At 39.6% G+C, this 27,136-nt stretch overlaps 2 protein-coding genes across 8 annotated transcripts in view; one reads left to right on the top strand and one right to left on the bottom strand.

Annotated features, from left to right (window-relative positions):
• Positions 1–14,269, bottom strand: part of PSME3IP1 (proteasome activator subunit 3 interacting protein 1) — a 34,044-nt gene extending 19,775 nt beyond the window's left edge. Inside the window, exons 1-5 of one of the 4 annotated variants that reach the window (XM_036275191.1) lie at positions 14,129–14,269; positions 13,420–13,535; positions 4,522–4,663; positions 3,892–3,990; positions 3,387–3,508 (exon numbers count right to left, since the gene is read on the bottom strand). In XM_036275191.1, the coding sequence (XP_036131084.1) occupies positions 3,387–3,508; positions 3,892–3,990; positions 4,522–4,648 (348 nt within the window). In that variant the 5' untranslated portion in view covers positions 4,649–4,663; positions 13,420–13,535; positions 14,129–14,269. Of the gene's footprint in view, positions 1–3,386; positions 3,509–3,891; positions 3,991–4,521; positions 4,664–4,755; positions 4,778–13,419; positions 13,536–14,128 lie in introns of those variants that run through there. The other 3 variants (XM_036275192.1, XM_036275193.1, XM_036275194.1) reach the window with 3 other exon arrangements.
• A 326-nt stretch (positions 14,270–14,595) lies between these two features.
• RSPRY1 (ring finger and SPRY domain containing 1) overlaps positions 14,596–27,136 on the top strand; it is a 49,439-nt gene continuing 36,898 nt past the window's right edge. Inside the window, exon 1 of one of the 4 annotated variants that reach the window (XM_036275416.1) lies at positions 14,596–14,714. The gene's annotated coding sequence lies outside the window, so the exon portion shown is untranslated. Of the gene's footprint in view, positions 14,797–21,380; positions 21,577–27,136 lie in introns of those variants that run through there. The other 3 variants (XM_036275418.1, XM_036275417.1, XM_036275419.1) reach the window with 3 other exon arrangements.

The following is a 27,136-nucleotide window of genomic DNA, read 5'->3' as shown; positions in this document are numbered from 1 at the left end:
ATTCCTTTAAAGTGAAGAAAAGTGTTCAACCTTTTCTTTTGGGGGAGGTGGAGAAGATGGGAGGAAGGTGGTAATATTATTATTTTTGATCCATATCCAAAGCATAAGTAACTTTTTTCCCTTAAGTCCTTCACAAACATACCTTAAAACTCTCAAGGAATTAATTAAAAGGCATTTTTTTTAAAATTATAGTTTTTAACATATACAATATGGCTAAATACTGGTTAACCTGAAGGAAACAAGAGATCTGTTATTATATGGCACAAACCAGAGCTTATTTGTATTCACAAGTATCACATAAAATATATATTATAATAATCATTAAAGCCAAGAACCAGCTCCTGGTTTAGAGCTTCCACAAACATCTAACCCTTCAAATCCTATCTCAACATGTCTCTGGCTGCATGCACCCTTGGGATGTGTGCATTATATATACATCAGTGAGTTGGAAGGCTTGCTTTTCTTCAGGTTTTCAATACAGTCAGAACTTTCCAAGGTTCCAGTGAAAGTCAGTACTCCAGGGGCCTCTTCAATGTGGCTGTAATGTTACTAGGACAGTAAAGTTTCTTTGGCCTCAATGCTGCCCTGTTCATCCTTTCCTTTGAACTGGAAACCAAAGGGGTTCTCACACTCATACCATACCAACACTGCTCTCTAGAATGCTGCTTTGGGAGGCACCCGGTCTTATTTGCTAGCCTACCAAATTAAGCACATAAAACAAGACAATTCAAGTGAGAGGTGTAATTCACGTATGTCCTTAGAGGAAAATGCCTGGTGCCTGAAACAACGCAACACATATATCTGCCCATCTCTGCAAATATCAACGCAGGGAGCTTCAGAAGAATCAGTCTTGATCCTCCAGTTGGGATTAGGTATAACTTTCCATCAATTCCTATCGTAATATTACACCAGAAAGCCACTAGGAGAACTGGGACTAGAAGCCAGATCTTCTGCTACCAGTTAAGAGCAGGTTTTGTGGCACCATGCTGCCACCTTATTTCAATCACTATCACCTTGATTTAAACCAAAGCCCTAGGAATCTTTGTACACTTTCTCCCACATAACTTTTTTATTTTTAATCCTCGCCTGAGGATATTTTTCCATTCATCCTCAGATAGAGTGGGATGGAGGGAGGGAGGGAAGGAGGGAGGGAGGGAGGGAGAGAGAGATATGCAAGAGAGACACATCAACTGGCTGCCTCCAGCAAAACCCTGACCAGGGATGGGGATGAACTGCAACCAAGGTACATGCCCTTGACTGGAATCAAACCCGCGACTCATTGGTCCACAGGCTGACGCTCTAACCATTGAGCAACCAGCCAGGGCCTCCCATATAACTCTTTAATGGAACCTACTGCACACTCCTTGCAATAAAATACCAAGTAACAAATACACACAGTGTCTTATCAATCTTGGAAGTGAAGCCTGTTCAATCACACTAGTCAAGTTATTCAACATACAAGCTTGAAATATTCAAATAAAATTTCTCATAGGAGCTCAGCCGGTATGGCTCAAAGGACCGAGTGTCATCCCATGGACTGAAAGGTCCTGGTTTGATTCCAGGTCAGGGCACATGCCAGGGGTTGTTGGCTAAATCCCCAGTGGGGGGCGTGCAGGAGGCAGCTGATGGATGTTATCTCTTTCACATCCATGTTTCTTTCTCTCCCTCCCTCTCTAAAAAAAAAAGATTTCTCATAGAAGAAAAAAAACCTAGGGTAGCCATATTAACCACTCCTATGAGTCATTCATTACTTTATTCACATATATACTGAGAAACTACTACATGCCAGGCACTGGGAAATCAGTAATGATTAAGTCCTTGTTACTGTGGAGCTTACTTTACACTCCAGCAGGAAAGAGGCAAACAAACCAAGACTTTCAGGTAGTGACACACACTAATAAAATTACATTATAGACAATGATAAAAGGGAGTACTATTTTAGGTGGGGTGCTTAGGGAAAATCTCTATGAGGAAGGGTGACATGAACTGAGACCCATGTGCCATGAAATGATCCATATAAAATCTGAGAGCAGAGCGTTCTTGGCCAAGGAAACAGCAAATACAAAGGCCTTGGGATGGAATCACAAAGCTCGATGAGAGAGGAACATAAACAAGGCCAATAGGGTACAGTACAGCAAACACTAGGAAGAGTGAATTCAAGATGCTATGGGGAGGTGGGTGGCCTAAGTAATGCAGAGCCTTGTAGGGCCTGGTAAAGAATGCAGACTTAAGTCTAAATGCAATAGGAGGCCACTAGTATTTCAAACAGAAAGTGACACAATCCCACCTATGTTTTCAAAAGTTCCTGAGAAGGGATTGGTGGGGATGAGAACAGAAGCAGAGACTAATTAGATGGCCATAGTAGTACAGAGAAGAGTCAATGACCACTGCAATGGCAGTATAGATAGCAAGAACCACACAAATTTGGAGTATATTTTGGAGGTAATTTTTGACCCAGGCACCTGGAGGTATAGGAGTACCATTACTGAGATCGGGAAGATCAGAAAAAGAAGAGATTTGAGGAGAGGGCAGTGTAATGAGGGTAGGGGTAATGAGGAATGGAACTGAGAATTTTGATTTAATCAAGTTACATTTGGGATGCCAATTAGGACACGCAAGTGGATGTTAAGAAGAAGAAATACTGAGCCAAAGCAAAGTCATCTTTGTTGTTGTCTCTACCCCTCTAATAGGGACAGATCTGGCTGCAGGCTACAGGGAAGGTTACTAAGGACAAAGGAGAGTTGCTAAACATTTTCTTTCAAAACTCAGAAGCCACCCTGACCAGTTTGGCTCAATGGTTAGAGTGTTGGCCTGCACTCTACGGGTCGCAGGTTCAATTCCCGGCCAAGGGCACATACCTGGGTTGCAGGTTTGATCCCTGGCCCCAGTCAGGGTTGTACGGGAGGCAACCAGTCGATGTGTCTCTCTCATATCGATGTTTTTCTCTCTCTCTCTCTCTCTCTCTCTCTTTCTCCCTTCTACTCTCTCTAAAAATCAAAGGAAAAAGATCCTCAGGTGATAATTAATAAAAAAATAAAAATAAAATAAAACTGAGAAGCCAACTGCTCTCCTGGATGAGGTTTATTGCATAACCCATCTGTTTCAGAGTCTAATCCCACAAGGCAAAAATACCCTGGTACTGTTAGGATTTAGACCTTTAGTTAATCCTAAAGGATCTGGACTTTTGATTACAACAGATTCTTACATGCAACATACTCCATAAATCACCACCACATAGTTATTCAGTCATCAAAATACCACTGTGGAAAGGGAACTTTGAGATCACCAGATAGAAGACCTTCATTTTATTTATAAAGAAACTAAAATCATAAATGTTAATGGGAAAACTGACATCTTCTAGACTCCTCTCAAAGTACAAAGGATATTCTGTATTCCTTCAGTTCTTTCAGTTCTTCTTCTCTTCGTTGCTTTTCTATTAATTCCTGCTGCCGAGAAACCTCATCAAGGAAGTTGGTTTCATCTTCATCTAAACCTCTTACCATGTTTTCTGAGGAAATAATTAAACAAGGAACACTTAGCAGGCTTAAGGGAAAATATAGTAAAATAAGATTTTTCCTTTTCCTCTTTTTTAATAAACAGCAGATCCTTCAGGGGATAAGAAAGAACTTGTAAACACCATGGCTTCTGAATAGATAACATGGCATAAAATCAAGGCATTTCTCCCATTACTAGATATTAGCACAGAATTTAAATATGCATCTTGAGCTCTAAACAAAAATGTTTAATGTGGTCTAGAAGGCAGAAGTTTGTCTCTTTCCCAGCAAATAAGTATTTAGAGACTAGATAATCAAGACAATTCCATGGCTAGTGAGAAAAAGTGTTGCATGAGGCATCAAAAAGACCCTCAGACTCTGTGTTTCTGAAGCTTACTGAATTTGAACTGCTCCTCATACTCCTGCTGCTTCCTGTCTTTCTGTTCTTGTAGTCTTTCATATAGAGACCGCGGGTCATAAACCTCCTCTGGACATTCTGAAAGGAAGAAGAAGGGAGAGGGAGAAAGGAAGGGGGCAAAAGATACATACTTTAGAACGCTTTCATATTATTTTGGAATCACAAAGGATTTTAAGATCAAGTCAAGTCCCTGCATGATCTGAGGGCAAGGATAACACAAAAATAGTACAAAGCTCATAGCTTCCCTTTGGCTCTCAGAGCCAACTGTCAATGTCAATAGCACCCCTGGTCTGAGACAGTTAATTAAATGAGGAGCCAGCCCAAACCATCTATAGCAGCAGCATTCTCAGTTGTTTGGATCCTGGACACACCTGTCTACATAGAATAGAGTAGCAGAATCTCCTGGAAAACAGTGTGGTAGAGTAAAAAGGGCAAGGACATGAATATCCCAGCGGTTCCCAGCTCTGGAAGCCTAACACAGGCTCCTTCACCCCTCTGAGCCTCAGTTCCTCTACTCTAAAGTGAGGACATTAATACCTACTTTGTAGGCTTGTTGTGAGGATTAAGATCGTTATGTTGAATCCCAGATGGTAATGTAAGCCCATATACCTTCTGGATCTTCAGGTTTTCGAACTTTCTCCCATTCTTCTTGCCTCCTTTTGCGCCGTTCATCTAGTTCTGCCTCGGTCACAAATCTCTTTTTGATAACAAGGTTACCATCATCTCCTCCATCCATAATGGAACAATCAGTCTATGGAAAACAAAATATTTCAAGTGAGAACCATAATTAAAATTCTGAAGAGAAATAAGGAGATTTAGCTCACTCACCCAGCAATGGACTACCTGAAAATTTCCTTTGACCTTGAAGTGAAATCCTCAAGTAGTTTAATCTATAGATCATTAATGAAAGCATATGATAACATTTTCCCTAATACATGAAGTAGTTTTATTAACACTATGTTATTACCTACAAAGGCAGTGAGAGGATCTGGAATAAGTCTCATTATATGCTGTTCCACAGTAAATCTTACATTGCAAGTATTTCTCTATCCCTCTAATCTAGACAGATTGGCTCCTGGGTACCCTTTTCCCCAGTTCATACTCTCCTTTATTTCTGTTAACATCTGACATTGTTCCTTCTTGAAATTCCTGTTTCATGGATATTACACTACCTTGAGTCACCTGTTCTTATTTCCAAGCAAATTCAGAATGGAGAAACTCAGGTATCTAGGGAAACTTAAAGATCAAGTCTGGGTTATAAAGTAGGAAAGTGATATACCTAGAGGCACACAAACCATGAATGGAGAAAGACACAAGGAACCCAGATCTCCCAATTTCAGATTCAATTACATTCAACTGACTCCTTTATCTTTCCTGACCTTCCTCCCTGTAAATTTCATATTTGTGCCACTTAAGATTCTATCTTCAGTCCTTCTCTTTTCTCACTCCCATGATGACCTCAGCCACTGTATACATTTCTTGATGCAGAAGACTCCCAAATCCCAATCTATGCACCTCTACCTGAACCTCTCAGAAAGGAGCGGTTGGGGGGGGGGGGGTATAAATATAAAGGAGTATGCATTACTCCTTTGAAACAAAATTTTCTGCTTTTCTTCACTGGTGTCTTTTCTTTGGAAGAACTGTCATGTGCTATCCTTACACACTAACATGGAAGCACATGTTTGGCACTACTGGCACATCAACTCAATGTCCATTTCAAGGTGATCCCTAACAGCCAAAAGAGTAAATCTCTCCTGCTAGCACAAAAATAAAGTAGCAACCATTTACTGATTTCTACCATGTACTGAAAACTTTTAATGTATATTATCTCATTTACACTCACACTGAGCCTATGAGAACTATATCTCTTTACAGAGGAAGACACTGAGGCCCAGAGAAGTTAGGTCACTTGTCTAAAGTGATAAAGCTGGTGGCTCATACCCACTTCGCCATACCCCTCACCAGAAACCAGGGATCTTGGTTAAAAAGGACATGTCAATTTCATTTCTTCCTATATCAAATTCCAATGCTAAGAATAGTCCTGCAACATTTTTCTTTAATAAAGATGAAAGAGGAAGCTGAGAAAATAAATCCGAACATTCAGAACAAGAGACTAGTCTCAGCCTAAATCCCACTGTTGCTGAAGTTTAGTTCAGTGTAACAATAAGAGAATTTTGAAATTTACTAAAAAAAAAACTAAATTAATTAATAGAAGCTGTTGCTCCCACCTAAAGCCTACCACATGGACACTTTTGATTTTGCATCACTCAGTGTCTCCTCCCAGAAGCCTATTACAGAAACAAAATTGTTCAGTCTCTGTGAACATGCCAAACATTCCTCAATTTTTGCAGAATGATCTCTTATAAAACAGGAGCCAGCATTTTCTTAAATGTCCCTGGCAGAGACAATGTCAGCTATGCAAGATTCTAATGCATGGCAGACATACTGGATCCTCAATTTCCCCCCTTCTTATCCTCTATTAGCTGTTGTTCTGCTTTCTCACTCAATATTGGCAGTCTGGTTTCTGCCCCCTCATCCTTATTTCCTGGTAAATAACTCAGAGTGGGAGGGGTCCTTTCTGCCCACCTAATCTGATTCTCCATCTGGTATCTGGAGATTTTCATCCACCCCATATTTAAAAACTTTAAGATGGGCTACCACATTCCCTCCTTGAGCAGATTTGACTGACAGTGTAGGTATTCCTTAAACTGAACAGAAATCTGTCTCCTTCTAAATTCTATACATTGGTTTGATCCACTGGGACTAAACAAAAAGAGTCAAATGCTTTTTTCGTCAGCTGTTTGAAGATAACGCCCATGTTTCTCCTATAATGTCACTTTTCTGGGCCAAACATCCCTAGTTCCTTTAATCTTACAAGTGGAGAAAAGTAAGTGTCTCAAAGCAGTGATTTTTATCAGACTGCACATGATGTAAATCTGGGAAATGAATATTAGAATCTGGTAATGCCACTGGCATCTCTTCACTCTCATTATACATTTTTTAAAATGAAAATAATGCCAGTCTGGTGTGGCTCAGTGCACTGAGCGTCATCCCAGGACTGAAAGGTCCTGGTTCAATTCCCAGGGCACATGCCTGAGTTGCGGGCTCGATCCCTAGTTGAGGGGCGTGTGATGTTTCTCTAAAAAAAATCGATAAAAACATATTTAAAAATAAATAAATAATATATGTTAATACTAAAAAAAGTCTTTCAGCAGGCCAAAATAAGACCTAGAATCTTACATGCTTCCTTCTAAATAAGAATTCAGAGACTCTTGAAAAATTTTATTCTTATAACTCAAAATTAAGAAAGGAAAATCATTTATTTAATTTTTCATGGCCCGTGGAGTTTCTGGAAAGAGAAGATCCTACCTTTATTTAACTTTAACAAAGATTCTTGAAACTCAGGGCCAACGACTTCAGGATACAAGTTTTTTTTTTTGTTTTTTTTTTTAAAGGGTTTGAATTTGAAATAGAAACTCAAGAGCAGCAATTTTCAATTGGTGTGCTGCAAGAATTTTTAATACATGCAATACTTGAATATTTTGTCAGAATGGCAAAAAAATAGCCCTGGCCGGTTTGGCTCAGCAGTTGGAGCATTGACCTGCAGACCAAAGAGTCTTGGGTTCGATTCCGGTCAAGGGCACATACCTTGGTTGCAGTTCAGTCCCCTGCCCTGGTCAGGTCGTGCGGGAGGCAACCAGTCGATGTGTCTCTCTCACATTGATGTTTCGCCCATCCCCACTCCAACTGAAGATAAAATGAAAAATATTCTAGGGTGAGGATTAAAACAACAAAAAAAGAATGAGAAAAAAATATATTTTTTGGTTTGCTGCAGAATTTTAGTTATTAGTTTATATGTACCATGAGATGAAAAAGGTTGAAAATCACTGCTCTAGAGCAGTGGTTCTCGACCTTCCTAATGCCACGACCCTTTAATACAGTTCCTCATGTTCTTCAGTAGCCCTCTGGCTAATTAATTTGGTCATCTGCTATGCTTGGAGAGGTCAAAGATAGAGACAGAACATGCTCACAAACACATGGCCATACTCCTGAATATTCTGGGTAAAAGTCAGAATATTCTTTCTCCAGAAATATGCAGGTCTTTTCAGAATTCAAAACTTCACTGTCAGTAAATACTGCCAAGAAATAAGCTTAACTTAACACTTTTCACTACAACTTAACACAATTCAACTAAATATATAACAAGTACCTTCTGTTGCAATCTTCTTACCAAGAGGGAGTACAGGTAATGATAGAGTATAGAAGACTCTAAAATCAAGACTATGGTTCGAAACCTGATTCTGCCACATTACCAATTGTATGACCCTAGGCAAGTCACGTAACTCCTCTGAGCCTTGGTTTTCTCATCCACAACTGCACTCATCAATGGGGACTAAAACAGTACTGCACAACATAAATCTTTTCTGAAGATGAGTAAGATAATTCATGTAAAGCATTTCATACAGTGTTTGGCACATGCTTAAAAATGCTTTGAAAAGTCTGCCATTACTACAAAGCACTATGCTAAGCTCTAGACAGGTTGTAGGAAAGAAATACTGTCCGCACTCAAGGAGTGGAGGAGACATACATAAGTCAGGGATACAAACAATCATGACACTTGAAGTGAGGAAGGGATCACATTAAACTGAGAGAAATTAGAAAAAATTCACACGTATAAATAATTTGGTGATTCTATTATTTTCCCTTTAGTATGGTTCTCTAGCATACTATTTACTTTATTAGTGGTTCAATTTAAATAAACCCAACATTGTGCTGAACGATGAACTCTGTGTCCAGCACTGCCAAATTCTACGGTGTGCATAAAGGAAATAAACTTTAAGAGTTAGTACTCTTGAACTAGCTAATACCAGATAATAGTGTATACAATGAATTACCAAAGTGAAAAAATACTAGTAAGGGGCAGTAATGAAGGGCGTGAATATAGATCAATCGTTTCCTGGGCTGAAAACCTGGACGTATATCTACACCTTTTTCATCACTCACTTAGATCCCTCCAGTCACGAAATCCTGTTGTTTCTACCTCATAATGACCTCTTTTTAATCTACCTTCTCCTTTCTTCTTCTTTCTTTCTTTTAAGAGAAGAGTCCTTTCCTTTCTAATCTCTTCTTTTCAGGGCCTCCTCTTGCATGGACTACCACAACAGCATTCCATTAGTCTCCCTGTTTCTACTCCGGCCCCTGCCATATCCATTTATACCTCTACGATAGCACTTATCCATTTGTTTTATCATTCATGACTGTTCCAACAGCTCTCTGTATCCACAGTGCTTATTAGCACAGTGTCTCACATATATAAGTATGTAATAAATACTTATTGACTAAACCAACCTTAGAGGATTGGAAGACTTTAAGCAGGGAAGAATGATCTCACATAATATTCCTAGGTATTGTCTGATGTAAGTTACAGGGAATGGCAGACATTAAAAAAGTGTTTGCTCAATGGGGGAAAAAGGAGAAACATCTGTAACAAAAATAAATTAATAGTAATTTTTTAAAAAGTATTTGCTGAGGCTTCTATTTCCCATGGGGAATTCTATTCAAACACCATACAATTAGTAAAGTAGGAAACACAGGACCAAAATTAAATCATGTTATTACATGACTGATATCTTCTTCAAGAATAACTCTCACTACTTTCCTTTAATTTTAACTGGCTAAAAAATGCTCTCTTACACTGATTAATTAGCATTTCCCACACAAAGCATTTTTCTTGGAAGAGTCCAATATCCCTTCACTGTTTATTCTGCAAGTTGATGGAGTATCTACAACTCATTTACCTCCTTCTGGAAATGACAGAAAAACCAGAAGTTAAAGTGTTTATTCCTAATTCCTGCTGCCTAGCTACACTTTCACAAGTCTCTTATTTTTCTCCTTTGTTAGAACAATTAAAAACAAACATAAACAAACAAAGTCCCAGAGGGGTTTGGGGACCTAACTATAAAGATTCATGTGGGAATACTTATTTTATCCTGTGTTTAATTTTAGAAAGAATACTGACAACTTTCCTTTACTCATGTTACTTTTTTATTCAAGGTGACCTAAGTTAAACGATCAAACTCAACATTACATTATTTTTAAAAGAATTATTTAAGTTCTTCAAAGAGGGAATTCATTGAAAACCAAAACCATACCAAAATCACTTTGTCCAAACTTAAAAGTTTTAAACTGATACAAATGAAGAACATAGTTTTCACATTTGCTTGACAGCCAAAAAAACAAAGTTCTTATATTTCAAGCGAAAGTAACTGCAATACACTGCTCTACTGTGTTTGCACTGGAGACTGTGGTATTTAATTTCCAGGTTGGTGGGACAAAATTGGCTCAGTGTCTTACACAGCATGCCATACAAGTTTTAAGATACAAAATTTAAATTGCTGCCCCCAAAATAATTGCTATCGCTGAAATGAAAAATTATTCCACTTAGCTAGTACCATGATACAAGTTAATGAGATCTGGTTTCCTATGGAATTAAATTTTGTGATGGCAGACGACTTAAATGTTTACATCACTGACTACCATGCCCTTCCAATTCTAACATTAGATAGACTGTAAGTTAAAAACACACTGGGGAACTCTGTGTTACGGTGTTCTAAGCCTTCTCTCTTTGGGCAGCAAAAGCAATAGGCCAATTCACTTTCCTTTTGTCAGTAAATATAGTTTAAGCACTGCTCTTCCTACATTTGTACCCTGATGTTCAAGTCACAAGGGATTTCAAAATGCAAAACAGCAACTAAGAGGAATTTTCCATCTGGCAAACTCAACTATATTCCAAATAAAGACTGCTTTCTGGCCAGAAGACTCTTCTACCAGCCACAGTAATTTAGATCAAGCCAATTTTCCCTATATAATAAAACTTCAGAGAATGACAACTACTAACAGAGAACACTCTGTTAGCATTTATTGCTTGGCAAAGTAATCATCAATCTCCTAACAATGAGGCTTATTTAACATACCCCAGTACCAAAGGAAACTAAAAGAACCTAAAAATGAGGGTACAGAATAGCAATTTAATTCATATTTAAAATGCTGATTCTGAAGAACAATTGGGAGTAATCTTCTGGTTGTCTAGGCATCCAAAAAACAAATGCAATAACAATTTATTAAAAGAAACACACCCCTATATTTGTATTTATCTTCCACTAACACAAGAACTGAGTCTCATTTTATGTTCATTTTACCTTGAATTCATCTATATGCATTAGAAGAAAAAAAAGAGAACTTAAAATATTGGTTCTCTTAGCTGATCTTTGGTTCCCCAGTTCATCTGTGCCTCTCAAAGTATAAACACTTCCCTCACTATGTATGATTCTAATATTAGTTGTATTTGTTACACATTGTGACTCCTAAACTACTTCATGTGGGGCTCACAGGAAGAAAAACAGCATCTGTTCCAAAGCTGGAGGAAAACCTGGCCATGCTGGAATTTTGCTGCACTGGTATACCTACATCCAACATAGTGCTTCCCTAAAAGATTTTCGAGGGTAGCTTTGATTATTTTGCCATCTGGGCTGGCTTTGCAACCTAACCTACACTAAATCATACCTCCCCTACCCCAGGCTTTATTTAACTCCTCCCTAAGATCAAATTTTAAAAACACAAAAAAGTAAAGGCCTTGCATTACATAACCATACATAAAGCCAACTAACTCATTCAGTTGTATTTTGAAGTACATCTTTACACAGGGCCTATTTATTAGGTTGAAGGCACAATGCTAGGCACTAACCTGGCACTCTACTATTTAACAAGTGAGGAACTTGCCATTCAGTAAGGGATAAGGTTGACACATGAGTAATTTAGAAAAGTAGAGTAAGATCAAGCGCTGTAAGAAAATAGAAGCTAAGAAATTCAGAAAAGAAAGACTAGAAAAAAGCATCAAGGAAGCTTAATTGTGATAGTAGCTGTGACACTGCAGTGAAAAGTGGGGGAAGTTTTAGGTATATAAAGAAAAATAACCTTTAACTCAAGATTGCCTGAAATCACAAATTTCACATTCCAAAATAAAAATGAAAGGGTGTTTTCATTTCCAGAAATAGTGAGTGAAGTAAATGAAACCAATCCTATACGTCTATGATAAAAAATAAATAAAATAACTGAAAGAAATTTTGAAAATAACTCTTAAACAGAAAACCTAACAGGATAGTAAAGAATGTGGCCAAAATCCAAGGAAGGTGAAAACCAGAAATAAAGCCCAGTATTCAAACTCATTTTCATCCTGAGGGTTTCTCTAACTTTGCTGCTGTTGCTTTGGTGCCTTTATGAAGCAAAAGAAACAAAAGCCCACATAGGATGTAAAGTCTGATAACCATCTATTTCTCCATCTTAATCTGGTACTCCAAAGAACTACACCTTCAGGGTAAAGGTGAACTGGGAAGATAAAGAGCAGAAATAATGAGCAACAGAATAAGACCCAAAGGGAATTCAGACAGTGGATTTCAAACATACAGATTATAAAATTACTATGCTTATCATGTTTAAAGAAACAAAAACTAAGCCTCAAAATTAATAGCAGAGAATATGACTGCAAAACAGTGGTATACCACATTTAAAAGAACCAAATAGAACTTCATGAACTAAAAAACATAGTAACCAAATTTAAGATCTCAATGGATGAGTTTAATAACACACTAAACACATTAGAAATAGGTTAGAATTGATGAATTATCCAGAATGTAGTATGAAAAAATAAAAAGTGAGAGAAAGAGGGTAAAAAAGTGTATGTTAAATCAGTAAAGAAGAAGGAAGATCAAAACAATGGGGCAGAAGCAATATATGGATATAAAATGGCCAAGAATTCAAAAAGACACTGATCCACAAGTTCAAGAAATCTAACAAACACCAAGCAAATCTAACAAAAACAAGTCCATAGTTGGATATGTCATAGTGAAAAAGCGGAAAACCAAAGATAAAGACCTAACACTCTTTAAAGCATCCTACGGTAAAGAGTGAAACAGATCATATTTAAGAAGTAGAATCAAAAGATAGTCCATAGTGAACACGCTGAAATTGCTTAATTTTGCTCCCACACAGGCATAATTCCATTATTGTTGAGCCGATGGCCGAACCATGCACTTAAATTACTTCATTTACCAGATAGTGGATTTCAATGTCTGAAGCAGCACCAGCTTGATTCTAACCAAACATCAAGATTCTTAGATGGTTAAAAAAAAAAAAAGACTGCTAACCAGGTAGAAGTTGTTGAGGTAATTCTTCCTTTCTTAGAACCACAAAGAATTTGCCCACTGGGGTAAAAGGCACCAAGCTTCAGTTGAGAAAGATAAGTGGGCAGCCTTGCAAATTGTTAACAGCTAATCTCAAACTCTAATCGAAAGACTATAAATGCTGCTGTTATTTCAGATCAATTCTTATATCAAGGAGTCTGTACACTGATTTCTTTCAAGGATTTCAGAAGCACTGCCCTCCAAACCATTTTATGGGATCCCTCTTAACATCTGTAAACCAAACAGCTGAAGAAGCAACAAATCTTACCTCACAGTCGGTACCCAAGAAGTCATTGGGAAATCTGACCACCAGGCCGACACCTGGTTTCTGCGTCCCACTCCACACCTACTCAGTCAGACTATCCAGGGATGGGGTCCGAGAATCTGCATTTTAAAAGGGCCGCAGAAGATCTTGTTTTCTACCACTGCTGAGTCCGAACTGGTGTCCTCCTTTAACCCCGTGCGGACGCTGACGTTCACATGGGCCACCAACTCTCAAACTAGGCTTCAACGCTCGGTCTTAGTTCCTAAGTTTTCTGCAAAACGAGCACGCTACAGCAACTGCCAGGGCATCCCCATCTTACACGTACTGCCTCAACCATTTCCAGCCAGGCGAACCCACATCCCCCGAGGAGCCTGGAGCTACAGGACTCTGGATTAGAGCCAGCTCCGCACCGAGAGCCTCGGTGGCCCCACCTAGCAGAAAAGGTGCAGAGAAGCCAGCAAGAAGCCCGAAGTCCCCTTCCTCGTGTCAGGTGTCCTCCCGACTCGACCTGGAGGCCATCCGGCGGGCTCCCTCGGCCCCCCTCAGGCTGGGCTCTGCAAGCCTCTGGCCCCGGCGACTAAGAACACTGCGAAAGCACAGACTGAGAACAGGCCTGGCCCCAAACCTCAAGTCAGACGCAGCCCCCCGGCTCCTCCGCAAAGAAGCTGGAGCTCAGGGCTCGCAGCCCGGCCAGGGCCCAGGCCACACTCACCTACCGACGCGCGGGAGGCGGGACACCCTCTCCTCAGTAGCGCTCACCCCGAGCCGCCACCGCCACCGCCGCTTGCTCTTTAGGAAAAAAGAAAGAAAGAAAAGAAAAAGAAAATAGCCTTTGCTTTTGTATTCCTTTTGACCCTTCAGAGCTTCCTGTTCCTCACCGCCACAACAAAAGTCCGCCCCGCTTCCGGCAGCGTAACCCAATCCGCACCTCTCTTCCTCCCCCGGAGTCTGATGGAAATCCGGTGCCCAGGAAGCTGGCGGGAGACACTGGATTGGGCCATTCACACCTCACCAGGTGACTGGCCAGCTCGCGCTTGGGGGGCGGGCCGTGCCGTGCGACCACGTGACACCACCCAGGACAGCTGATTGGTCGCCAGGGAGAGGGATTGCCAACGAGGAAGGGGCGTTTCCTAGGGGACTGAGGGAGGGCCGGGGCGGTACGAAGCGGGGGAGGGCCCAGCGCGTAATGGTAGCGCTGTGGCCTCGCGTCCATCTTTACCGCTCTCCCGGACCTGTCACAAAGGAGTCGCGCCGCCGCCGCCTCCCTCTCTCTCGAGTGGACCCGGGAGCGGCAGAAAGTCAGTGCCGCAGCCCAGCCGCCGTGCCCCGAGAAGCCCCTGGGGACGCGGAGCGGGGGAAGTCCGAGGGCAGGGGCCATCGGTGAGGGAGGGGACAGTCCCCGAGTCTGCGGCGGGGAGATTGGGCTGGGGTCAGGGGAGGCTCTGGGAAGGGGGCCGGGGAGGGTAGCGTTTGGCAGAGCTCGGGAAACAGCCCGGAGGTCCTCCACGAAGGCCCACTCTGAAGGCGCCTGGAGAGGTTCCTGGAAGAGGGTGTTGCCCCTTTAGGGGGTTCTTGACCCGAGGAGGTTCTCGGGGGTCGCCCCTCTGAGAAGGCCGCGGCCAAAAGGGCCCAGGTGAGAGGCAGGTAGCTCCCGGGAGGCTCCTAATATTTAGGAGTGCTCTGAGAGGTGTCCAGGGCGGGAGGGGTAGATGGGAGGACGCTTTGGGAGGGTTTCCTTTTGTGGAGTTTGAGGTTTAGGTGGCGCGGGTGCGAAGCAGACATTCCCCCGGGAGACAAAAAAAAATGCCTCGGGGTGGAGAGATGCCTCAGAGAGAGGGGCTAGGGATTGGGAGCCGCAGCTAGAGGATTCCCGTTCTGCGGAGGCCCGCCGTGAAAAATGGGTAAGGGCCTTGGGGAGAGGGGACGGCTGGGCGGTTCTGGGAAGAAGAGCCCCCATCCATAGGAAAGCCTCGGTGAGGAGTCGTGAGAGGGTAGCAGGAATGGTAAGTCCGTTCTTTCAGAGATTGTCCCGGTGTCTTAAACACCGAATTCAGCTGCTTCTAGGCTTAGTGCAGGTGGGGGGGCGGGGGGCTCCATTCCCACCAACACTCCCTGCATAACTCTAGATCAGGCTTTTGCCCCTCCTGGCTGCCTCAGTTTCCCTGCCTTTGGGGAAGGAGATGGGGCAGAGATGGTCCACTGAGACTGCAGTTCTGTCCTTTCTGCCCCTGGGGTTGATCTCCCTGGAGTGTTGTACTTTGAACTTTGAAGGGCTGCAAGTGTCTTACTGAGTGGAGTCCGGCAGTTGTCCCAGCACCCTCACCTACTGACTGCTTGTCCTTAGACAAGTGACTTAACCAACTTAGGTCTCTCCTGTAAAATAACGCAGTGTGGAAAGTGCTCTACAGACTATAAGCTGTGTGAAAGTACAGTACTGTAATTCTACCCCTGAACGGGTTGCTGTTGAATAAAAGTGAAAGCAGTGTCTAAACTGTAAAACAGTATGTAGATGTAAGGGATACAGTAGCTGTTGATTACCTTTGGAGTGCTGAGAGCTGTATTAGACTGAAAGTTTCAAGGTGCTCAGCAGTTTAGGTTATATTATCATCTAAACCCAAGGTTTCAACCCCTGCTTAGATGGGATAGAGGGATTTCCAATTTTTGCTCAGAGTTTTAATTTTCTTTGAAATTCTGATGGTGCTGGCAGGAGGCAGCACTATATTTTCCTTCAAGAAGATTTTCCCTGACAGCTGACATTTTCCTCCATGTAATTTCATCTCAATAATGTAAACTACCTCCCCTCTTTCCATATATATATTCATGGCCTTTGGATGTCTGCTGGTAGTGAATCTTTCCTCTTTTTTCAGTTGTGATTTTGTAAATGAGACTCCCTTTTTTCTCCATGAAAATCATGCCTTCCTATAGTAGTCCCAAACTATAGATTTGCAATTGCTTTTAAATTTCTCTTCCACAATGGTTTTCTTTATTTTTCACTATGTATAGAGTTTGCATTTCCTGGGATATCTTGCTTTGTAGCTCCTCAATGAGGTTGTAAGATACTTGTCTCCAGGTATGACATTTTCCTGATGTTTAGTTAGTGGCATTTGTTAGACCTGGTTTTCCAGATATTCAGTAATTTATGGTCTTTGAAGTTTGTTATTTTTTATTTTTTTACAAAAAGCTGACTTGTATTTCCTGTTTTTCTAATCTTATATTTCATGGGTCTTTTTAAAAAAATCACTATGGTGGTTTTATGAGCTTTCTGATTTCCCAGGATACACATTGTCCTGCCTACTGCTTATTGTCTTTCTGTGACCTGCTTTTTGCTGTTTTCACAAATCTTTATTATTTCTGTACTCCATGATTATTTTTTAAATTATTGATTATAGGAAGTGTTCCAGCATACTCTATGTGGACTTTTTCTGCTTTGTCAGCAAAATAACTTTCCACTTAGTAAATTGGCTAAGAATCAAGGGGAAATAAAAACTTAACATTTTATATAATAGTCTGTTATTCTGTAGTAAATAGGAAAAACAACTCTGAAGTATGTTTTGGCAAGAGAATAACATCAACAAAAATTTTTTTCTGTGTTCCTGAATTGCACTTACAACAGTTCATTTTAACTCATGAGCTTAAGTCATTGTGTCAAGAATTGCCTATACTTTCCTAATAATGAAGTAATTTGTTATAAAGAAATGAGACATTACTTTGCATCCTTTAAAACACAACTCTCTTCCATACTTTAATAGCTATATAATTGAGAAATTATTGGGAATTCTTGAGGTTGACAATCACTATTACACTACTTTAAATTGGAGATTTTCTGTTTTGTGGTGGGATACTTGTAGGATGTGATAGCCACAGCGTTGCACCACACATGGGAGCCACAATGGAACCAATAATCTATTTCAAAAGAGTTATTTGGGCCCTCGTTGGTTTGGCTCAGCTGTGAGAGCTTCTGCCCCTGGACCAAAGAGTCGCGGGTTCCATTCTGATCAAGGGTATGTACCTTGGTTGTGGTTCAGTTCCCAGCCCTGGGCCCTGGTCAGGGTCATGCGGGAGACAACTAGTTCATGTGTCTCTCTCACATCGAAAATTCTCTCTCCCTCCCTCCCACTCTATCTGAAAATAAATGGAAAAATATCCTCGGGTGAGGGTTAAAAAAAAAGTTATTTGGGAGTAGTAAACTATCAATTTAGCTTCTTTCAAAATTTGACATTTACAAGGCATTTACCCCTCCCCCTTGGTATTCAAATTAGAAAATTGAAAAACAGAATAGTCAGGAAGTAGTGAATGCCAAAACTTGGGCCACAGCCTTTAGGAGGAGACTTAACAAGTTTTAGGATTGTAAAATAAAGAATATTTTCCCTTTGGTTTATCTATTCAATAAGTCAGTCTTTGAAGGGGTTATCTTGCCAATCTTTATGATTAGAAAAAACATGTTTGTTTTTTTAACTTACTCTCAGTATCCACTCCAAAAGGAAAGCTTGCTGGTTAAATATGTAAAAGCATATTTAACTGTAGATAACTGTGATATCTACAAGGCTAAAGGAGGTAAAGTTGATCTTAAAAATAGTGGTGGACTCTTAGAGGATAGTCCCTTTTCTCCCTTTCTGAGCTTTTGAAAACAGAATATATTTGAGATAGCAAAGAATTGATGCACTCCTTAAGTTTGTTAGGGAATGAACCCAGCTCGTAGCTTTCTTATTGCTTGCGATTATAGTTTCCAGGCATAATTTCATGGGTCCTATACACATCAAAAAGAAGGTTTGAAATACCTTAGTTGGCCTATTTATTATTACTTCATGGTTTAATGTTTCAGTGTCAGCTTATTCTACCACTCTACCTTCTGAAGAATGACGTTTCCTCTTCTTTGCACCCTTGATGCACTGATTCCCAGTCTGACTCCTACCCTGCTCCACCTTGTGGGAAGAGCAGCTCCTTTTTTCCAGTTCTTGTTGCTTCATAGTTATTCATACTAACATATGCTTAAGGGTTCCTTACTCATAACCTAGCAAGTGAATTATTAAGGATTACTAAAACATGATACTCATAAACCAAAACTAGCACATTCGAGTTTACAGTTGTCTAACACCTTTTTCTCCCAGGAAGCCTGTTCTGCCTGGGAAACTTGGCACCAGTGCAAAGCTTCTTACGTGTCATAGGCAGCATGGGGATTCCTGCAGTTATCAGGAAGGGTGCTTATTTTTCATTGTGCTTCCTCTGTGGTTTTTGTTTGTTTTGTTTTTCATTAGAATTACTATTTTTCTTTACTAATTTAATTTGTGGGCTCTTGGTTAATCTTTCACTGTGGTCAGTATATTTGTACCAACAATATGTTGACTTATAATTTAAGACAGGAATGTGTTGCATGCAAATATAAATCCTCCATACCCCTTTTGCAAATGCTGATATGTAGTCACCTAAAAACTTGTTTGTACAGAAATACTTGATGATACTAAGTTGCTATTCCACTGGAAAAATGGTGGCATGAGAGACCTCCTTCTAGTAGACCTGATGATGCCTTATCCATAGGCTTCTCTGGTGTGTATCACATTATGGGTAGGGCACTCAGTGTGTTGTCTATTGCTGTTCTTCATCTCCTTGCCAAGGGCATGAAGAATCATTTTTTCATCTTTACTCAGTTCCTGGCATATAAGCATTGGAATTATATTTACTGAATGATGTTGTCTCAATTTTTCAAAGTGATAAATATTTTGGAAACATTCTCTATTTTTACAGATTTTAGAATAAATTTACTTAAAGTAGTTACTGAATACCTTTTAGGTCTGGGTATCCAATTGGGTGTGCACCTGAGTGTTTCAGACACAATTTAAGTAGATCTCATTGAGGAAAGGGTTGCTACCCATGCTGTTTATACATTCTGTTTGCTTTTCTTAATAGTAAAGAGTTTTCTATAATAGAAAAATCCTTATCATTCAGATGTATGAATCACGTGTTTAAATAACATGTCTATATGATTTCCTATTATTTTGTTTCCTAGGGGAAAATCCCAAAAAGTACGGAGTATTATATTTGTTTTTCTCCTTTGTACTGCAGCTATCATTAGCACTTACCTCAGTTCTTCTGTAGTATTTCTCTTTTGAACCCAAGGCAAATTTTTCAGACTTTGAGACCAGGCAGAGATTATTTATTTTCTTCTCTCTCCCTCTCTCTCTTTTTAACTATATGTGCTTCTAGAAATTCTTTACTCTATCCCATCCCTAAATTTTATTTTTAATATTTTTTTAATGCTGAAAGGATTTGTCTTTTCTCTTTTGTACTGTTTCAGATCACACTGTATTCTGTAATTAAGTCTCATCTACTACAGCAGCGGTTCTCAACCTGTGGGTCGCGACCACTTTGGGGGTCGAACGACCCTTTCACAGGGGTCACCTAAGATATAACAGTAGCAAAATTACAGTTATGAAGTAGCAACGAAAATACCTTTATGGTTGGGGGTCACTACTATATCAGGAACTGTATTAAACGGTCGTGGCATTAGGAAGGTTGAGAACCGCTGTACTACAGGGTTAAAAGGCTCTCAACATTTTAGAGGAAGCTTTTGCAAATATTCCTTCCCTAGTAGTTCAACCAGAAAAATGATCTATTTTCCAAACCAACCTCAGTGCATAAGTGTCAGAATCATCCAGTGCTTTTCCCAGACAACTTAAAGGTTACAATTCAGGGGATAATAGTACCCTGTATGACTTAAACCTCAAGTGGCCAGTGTCACTGCAGATAGATAATTTTGGATACTGGGGTGACATGTAAAAATATCAGAGCTGCCTGCTTTTCCTTTTGGGGGAAAAGTGAAGTTCCAACCAAACATTCCACAATTCCCCTGCCCCCACAATACTAGATGCTTTAGAGTCTAGAGACAAAATACTCTTGTTGAAATGTCTTTAGGTAGTTTCTTTTTCAACTAGCAAGTCTACTCTTGATATATAATATACTTTTCTTATCTATTTATTATACTACCAAATAATAATCTTGTTGACTTCCAAGCTTTTCCCATTTAAACACAGTCTTCAGTAAGAAAATTATATCTTGCACTATATTTTAAAAGCAAATATTTTTCTGTATAAGGTTCTTTGTCTTGATAGGGTTTGAGTTACATAGGTGTATGTATTTAACAAAATTCTGCACATATATGTATAACACTTGTACAGTTAGTTTATGTAAATCTAATCTCTAAAAATATATTGAAGTCCAGTTAATGATATGTATGCTGAATTATTTAGTATACTGATGCCTGCAATTTACTTTGAAATGCCTCAAAAAAATTAAATGGATTGATGATGGCTAGAGATGGAGAGATATGTGATAAAGCAAATATAGTAAAATGTTTTTATTCATATATTTATTTTTTATGTATTTTTTTAATCCTCACCTGAGGACATTTTTCCATTTTTGTTCAGATAGAGTGGGAGGGAGAGAGAGGAAGAGAGAGAGAAACATCGACATGAAAGGGACATATCGAGTGGTTGCCACCCACATGACCTATCCAGGGCTGGGGACAAACTGCAACCGAGATACGTGCCCTTAGCGGGAACTGAACCCGGGTCTCTCTGGACCACAGGCTGACGCTCTAACCGCTGAGCCAAACTGGCCAGGGCAAATATAGTAAAATGTTAATGGTAGAATCAGGTGGTAGGTATGTAGGTGTTCACTATAAAACTCAACTTTGCTGTGTCTGAAATTTTCATAATGGGGTGCTAATAAACATGATGCAAGGAGTTATCACTTATAATACTGTCTTAGGAAAAAATCCGAAACATTTTCTAATGAGAGAAAATCATTAAAATTTCTAGTGCATTATATATTGTTACTTTTCATGCTGTGTGATTTAGCCTTGAGAATGAGAAGTAAACTGGTAAAAATGCTGCATTCTATAACACTATTTGGGAATGATAAGGTGAAGATAACAGAAACAGTAATTTCATTACCAAATTTTTCTTCCTATGGTCATTAATTTAACCAGCCTCTCCTTTCTTGACAGTATAATCCTGAAGTCTTATTTTCAGAGAAAAGAAAGTGTTCTTAATGTCACTGAGTTGTATTATGATAGACTGTAAGCAGATATTTGAAGAGATCAATCACTGATTCCTGGACCATTTGTTGCAGAGGATTAGACCAGTTGGCCAGATGTCTCTTGTGGTGAGCTGTTTATGATGGTAGATGTCTGTGTTTTGAGTACCAGACCTCATTGCTTTAACACAGAACTTACTGAGAGCCCAAGTTTGATTTTTTTCTCTCTCTCAGAGAAGCTTTATAAAATTTATAAAATATAAAAATCTAATAAATCATAAATGACACAGAAGAAGAAGAGATAGTCTCTCTTTTTTTTTAAACTTTATTTTTATTTATTTATTTATTTTTTTATCCTCACCCGAGGACACTTTTTCATTCTTTGTTCAGATAGAGCAGGAGGAAGAGAGAGAGAGAGAAACATCGACGCGAAGGGACACATCGAGTGGCTGCCACCCGCACGACCAACCAGGGCCAGGGACAAACTGCAACCGAGGTACATGCCCTTAGCGGGAACCGAACCCAGGTCTCTCCGGACCGCAGGCCAACGCTTTAACCGCTGAGCCAAACCAGCCAGGGCTAGTCTCTCTTTTTTAAAAAAAGAATAGAAATTAATACCACTCTTCACAGAAATAGATTTGCAAAGGAAATGTTTGATTATAATTATGCTTTTGTAGAAAATGGCTATGAACAGTATAATGATTTAAAAACATTGCCATTTAGCCCTGGCCAGTTTGGCTCAGCGGTTAGAGCGTCGACCTGTGGTCCTGAGAGACCCGGGTTCGGTTCCCACTAAGGGCACGTACCTCGGCTGCAGTTTGTCCCCAGCCCTGGTCGGTTGTGTGTGCGGGTGGCAGCCACTCGATGTGTTCCTTTCACATCGATGTTTCTCTCTCTCTCTCTGTTCCTCTCTCTCCCTCCCACTCTACCTGAACAAAAAATGGAAAAATGTCCTCGGGTGAGAATAAAATAAATAAATAAATAAATAAATAAAAATAAAAATAAATAAAAATAAAATAAAAACATTGCCATTTAGATGGTGAGAAGTCTTTCTGCTAAGCAATGGCATCCAGTGGTATCATCATAAATACCGTCAATAATTGCCACATTGGTTGATGATTGCCATAGCTGCAGATTTAATAGTTGAATATGTTTAAATTTTGTGACTAGCTTGTCTTTGGTCTCAAAATTGACTTGGCCAGCCATCTAATGCTAAGTAGTCTTTATAGTTAAGGTGAAGTGTATAGATATTACCTATTGACATAATCTCTAGTCTCATTCATTTTTCCTTTTATTCAGTCTCTCAACCCCTGGATGATATTACTTATGAGCAGGGTACCATGTAGGTTCATTATGGTGCTTCATAGGGTAGATTTGGTGAGAAAGATAGGGAGCTATTTTATTCATTGTGTTGATATGCATTGTACATAATCACTTATGAATGTAACTGTATTCTAATGGGTATTTTGGCTGACCACTCCAACGATAGTTGCAATTCATTTTCCTGGAAAGGAAGATTAACTTTTTTGACCCCAGAAGAATTACCCATTAGTGTTTCAGTTTGTCCCTTTATTCAGTCAGTAGTAGTAGGTCCTGCCTACTGTGCCAGGTTCTTTGTTAGGTTCTATATAGCACAGTGATTTCTAGACCCGGCCACCATCAGAATAATCTGGGGAGCTTTTAAAAAAACACTTGCTTGGCACATCTTAGAAATTCTATTTCTGGTTATTTGGAGTAGAACCAGGAATTTGCAAAAGAAGTACCTAAGGGATTCTAATGCTCATCACCTTTGGGATGATTAAACTACAATTTCTTCCAGGGTTCTTTGTCTAAAAGTATAGATAAGTAACAGTTATTTCAGTACAGGGTAGATGAGTGCTATAAAAGATAAGTTGTTTAGTTATCTTAGAGGTCTTATTCCAGAGTCCCACCTCCCAGATTATTTTGTTACCTTTGATTAGCTAGGTACTCATTTTACAATAACATCTTGCATTTGGGGATCCAGTTTAAGTATTAGGCACTGTGCCATGTGTTTTACAAGCACTATTTCATTTAATCCTCCCAGTACTACTGTGAGATGTAGGAACTGTTACTATCTCCCTGTTTTAAAGTGGGTCTATAGTCAGGGTAATTAGAATGCATAGCTGTATATATTGCAGGGCTGGGACCTGTGCCCAGTCTTTCTGACTGCAAAGTCCCTACCCTGTGCTGTAGGTGGCCTCTGGCATCCTGTACAAGATCTGTAGGCTGTGTTACTGTCTTAAAACAATGGTCCTTGGAAAGTGGGCCACATAATGCTTTTTGGAATGAGATAAAACAAAGCTATCTAAAGTGTATTTGTTTAACCTCATTACCCAGGCTTTTGCCTAAAGTAGTTATAATTTGTTCTCTGAGAAAAGTATCAGGAGTGACAACCATTTCCAGATGAAGAAATGTACATTTTTTAGTGCTGGATAAATCTGAAAGATCATACACTTTATTTATGTGGCCCGCCTTTGGCTCTAACCTCAAAAGCACTCTGTATGCTCATTCAAGACATTTTTAAAATATAGTAGCTCTTATTTTTTGCTTGTATGTTTTATTGTCTTACCTTTTAAATGCCTCATGGTTTCTCCCACCTAATTAATCTCTTCTTTGCACTGGATCTTTACACCTAGTCCCTGAAAAAGAAAGTCTTTGGTTTTAAAATACTTGAAAACTTTTTTATTTACTCATTTTTCTTTCTGACAAATTTTGTCGTTGACATCACTTTCTGGGTCATTTAAGGAAAACGACTTAGAAGTAATTGACCTGAGATACATTTGATTCAATTTGGAAATAGGAAAAAAACAAAACAACAAAAAAACCACCATTTTTGTCTTCTCACCTCTGAATTTAGTCAGATTTTAAAAAATGTCTATTTGTATATATTAGATATCTTCCATTTACTTTGAAACTATATTAAATAAAAATCTGCATAGATCAATTATTCTATATTTAGTTTATATAAGCCTTAGCAAAAAAATTTTGGATAAAGTTTAAAAATTTGCGCTCCAACAACTTTTTAACTTACAATTTTCCTCACAAGCATTCCCAGCATGGTTTCTTAATTATTCTGAATAGATTTAAAAACAAATTTTTTTTCTTTTTCTTTATTGATTCTAGAGAGAGAGGAAGGGAGCGAGAGAGAGAGAGAGAGAGAGAGAGAGAGAGAGAGACACCCTGATGAGAGAGTACATCAACTGGCCACCTCCTGCATGCCCCACAACTGGGAATCAAACCAGCAACCTCTTGGTGCACGGGTCAATGCTCAACCACTGAGCCACACAGACCGGGTCTGAATAGCTTTATAAATGTTGACATTAAACTGTAACTTTACAGGATCCCCTCCTCCCCTTTAAGGCTTTGTTTTCTGGGTCTCAGTTTCACCTTGACATTCTCAAATCACTGCCAGGTATTTTTAATACCTGAGTGGTCACTCTTCCTCAGGTATGTCTTCTCCAATTTAATGTTTCTTGTTGGTGAATCTACTGTTTGCATATCTACCCATCCCGACTTCCATATTAATTGTGGAATGGCTCAGGATCCTTAGGGAGGCCAGTGGAATTCCCTTCTACTCTGGTAACTTTGATACCACAGAACAATTTGGGGTGATGAAGTATCCTAGGAGCTGAAGCATTCCCAGATAAAATTCCCTTTTCACAATTCTGGACCACTCTTTTCTACCATCCCCAAAGAATTATTTGGTTTAGCCACAGATTTTTATAGCATAGTGGTTAAGAAACACTGATAATCCAGAATTTGGATTTCTTTATAGCCTTAAATGGGAAGATGTAATTATTTATACTGGTATAGAAGCATGTATTGTTAAGGAAAAAAGGGAAATCACAGAACAGTATTTATAGCATCATTCTAGTTAATTGTATGTACGTGATAATAGGTGTGGAAATAAATACATGAAGCTTTTACAGGGTTTGCCTCTGGGAAAAGAATTGAATATGAAGAAAGTCTTTCAGAAGAGAGCAGAATAGAAACTTTTGTTTTCCTGTAGACAGGTTCTGTATTGAGGTCTCAAAATGCATGTGTATTCATTTTTTACTCTTAAAAATTAGCAACCGAAAATTTTAAATATAATACTTTAGGATTTCAAGAAAGTGCTCCGGTGGCATATCAGCCAGGCTACTGCCTAGTGGTACACTTGTCAGAAAACCTTGGACTCCCTACCTCCTTTCACCTGAATTGTTCCAACAGTACCTTTTCTGAAATTCCCTTTAAAAAAAAAAAATGTTTTTATTGATGTTTTTAGAGAGCAAGGAAGGGGGAGAGAGGTAGAAACATCCATGTGAAGAGAAACATCAATTGGCTGCCTCCTGCACGCACCCTACTAGGGATCAAGCCTGCAACCCAGGCATGTGCTCTGACTAGGAATCCAACTGGGACTTCTCAGTCCACGGGACAATGCTCCATCCATTGAACCTCACTGGCTGGGCTTCTCTGAACTTTCTATGAGAAGGGCCAGAGCATCATTTCTTGAATGTTATTTTTTGGTCTCAGAAACCAGCGTAATTTATAAGATCAATAGAAATTTATATCAGGGATGCTTTAACAGAGTTATTTCTGATTTCTTTCTCCTGTCCTTTTAAGCATTGAAATCTTTTGGTTATCTGCCTTTTGAAGGGAATTGCATGTCCTATTTCCCACAGTAATGGGAATGATATTACTTCAACTCTTTGCTGATTTAGAATGTGTTCTTTTAAAAAGCTATTTCCAGCCCTGGCCAGTTTGGCTCAGCTGTTAGAGCATCGGCCTGCGGTCCGGAGAGACCTGGGTTCGGTTCCCGCTAGGGGCACGTACCTCGGTTGCAATTTGTCCCCGGCCCTGGTTTGTTGTGTGGGTGGCAGCCACTCAATGTGTCCCTTTCACGTCGATGTTTCTCTTTCTCTCTCTTCCTCTCTCTCCCTCCCTCCCACTCTATCTGAACAAAAAATGGAAAAATGTCCCCAGTGAGGATAGAAAAAAAAAAATGCTTTTTCAAGCTGAGTCCTTATATCATGCTCTTACCTGTATTTCAGTCACATCCGTTTAAGTACAACCTCCAAATTTTGAAGGTAGCTTGACTGTTTTAGGGGAACCAAGAACATTTGTGGTATTACTTGACTTAGCCATTGCGATCTTGGTGTCTGGAGGAAGATGCATCTGAATGTTGAATCTCCTCTCTCCTTCCATCCCATCTTAATACATTCTATCCATTCCCCTTCTCTGTCCCTGCTCCTCTCTACATATATTAGATTAAATTTTATATATGCAAAGACTTTCTATTTCCATCTATCTCTTTTTCTTCAGTCGCACACCCCCCCCCCCTTTCCCCTGAGCAATAATTAAACTGGACAAATGTTTAAATGAATTTGCTGCGAATCTGTCCAAATAATGGAAGTAAATTTTTTCTTGCTTGTAATTTCACTGAATTATACATTTGCTTTATCTATTCCTGAGCCGTTGCTGAATATCAGAGGACTTCATTGTAAATAAGCAAATGTTGAGTAGAGACAATACACTAGTCTCTATTCCTTATGTGTCCCTTTGAGTCCTTATGGATCCTAGTTTCCAAGTCCCAGCATGATTTTTTACTTTTTGCTACCAGCCCCATGTCAGTCTCCGGTTTCTAAACCTTTACTTCTTTCTAGACCTAACCAGATTTCTCAACTTAATG

This window comes from Molossus molossus, unplaced genomic scaffold, assembly GCF_014108415.1.
Source record: "Molossus molossus isolate mMolMol1 unplaced genomic scaffold, mMolMol1.p scaffold_m16_p_21, whole genome shotgun sequence".
Classification (NCBI taxonomy): domain Eukaryota; kingdom Metazoa; phylum Chordata; class Mammalia; order Chiroptera; family Molossidae; genus Molossus; species Molossus molossus.
Note: the sequence above shows the minus strand (reverse complement) of the source record. Positions and strands in the feature narration are given on the sequence as shown.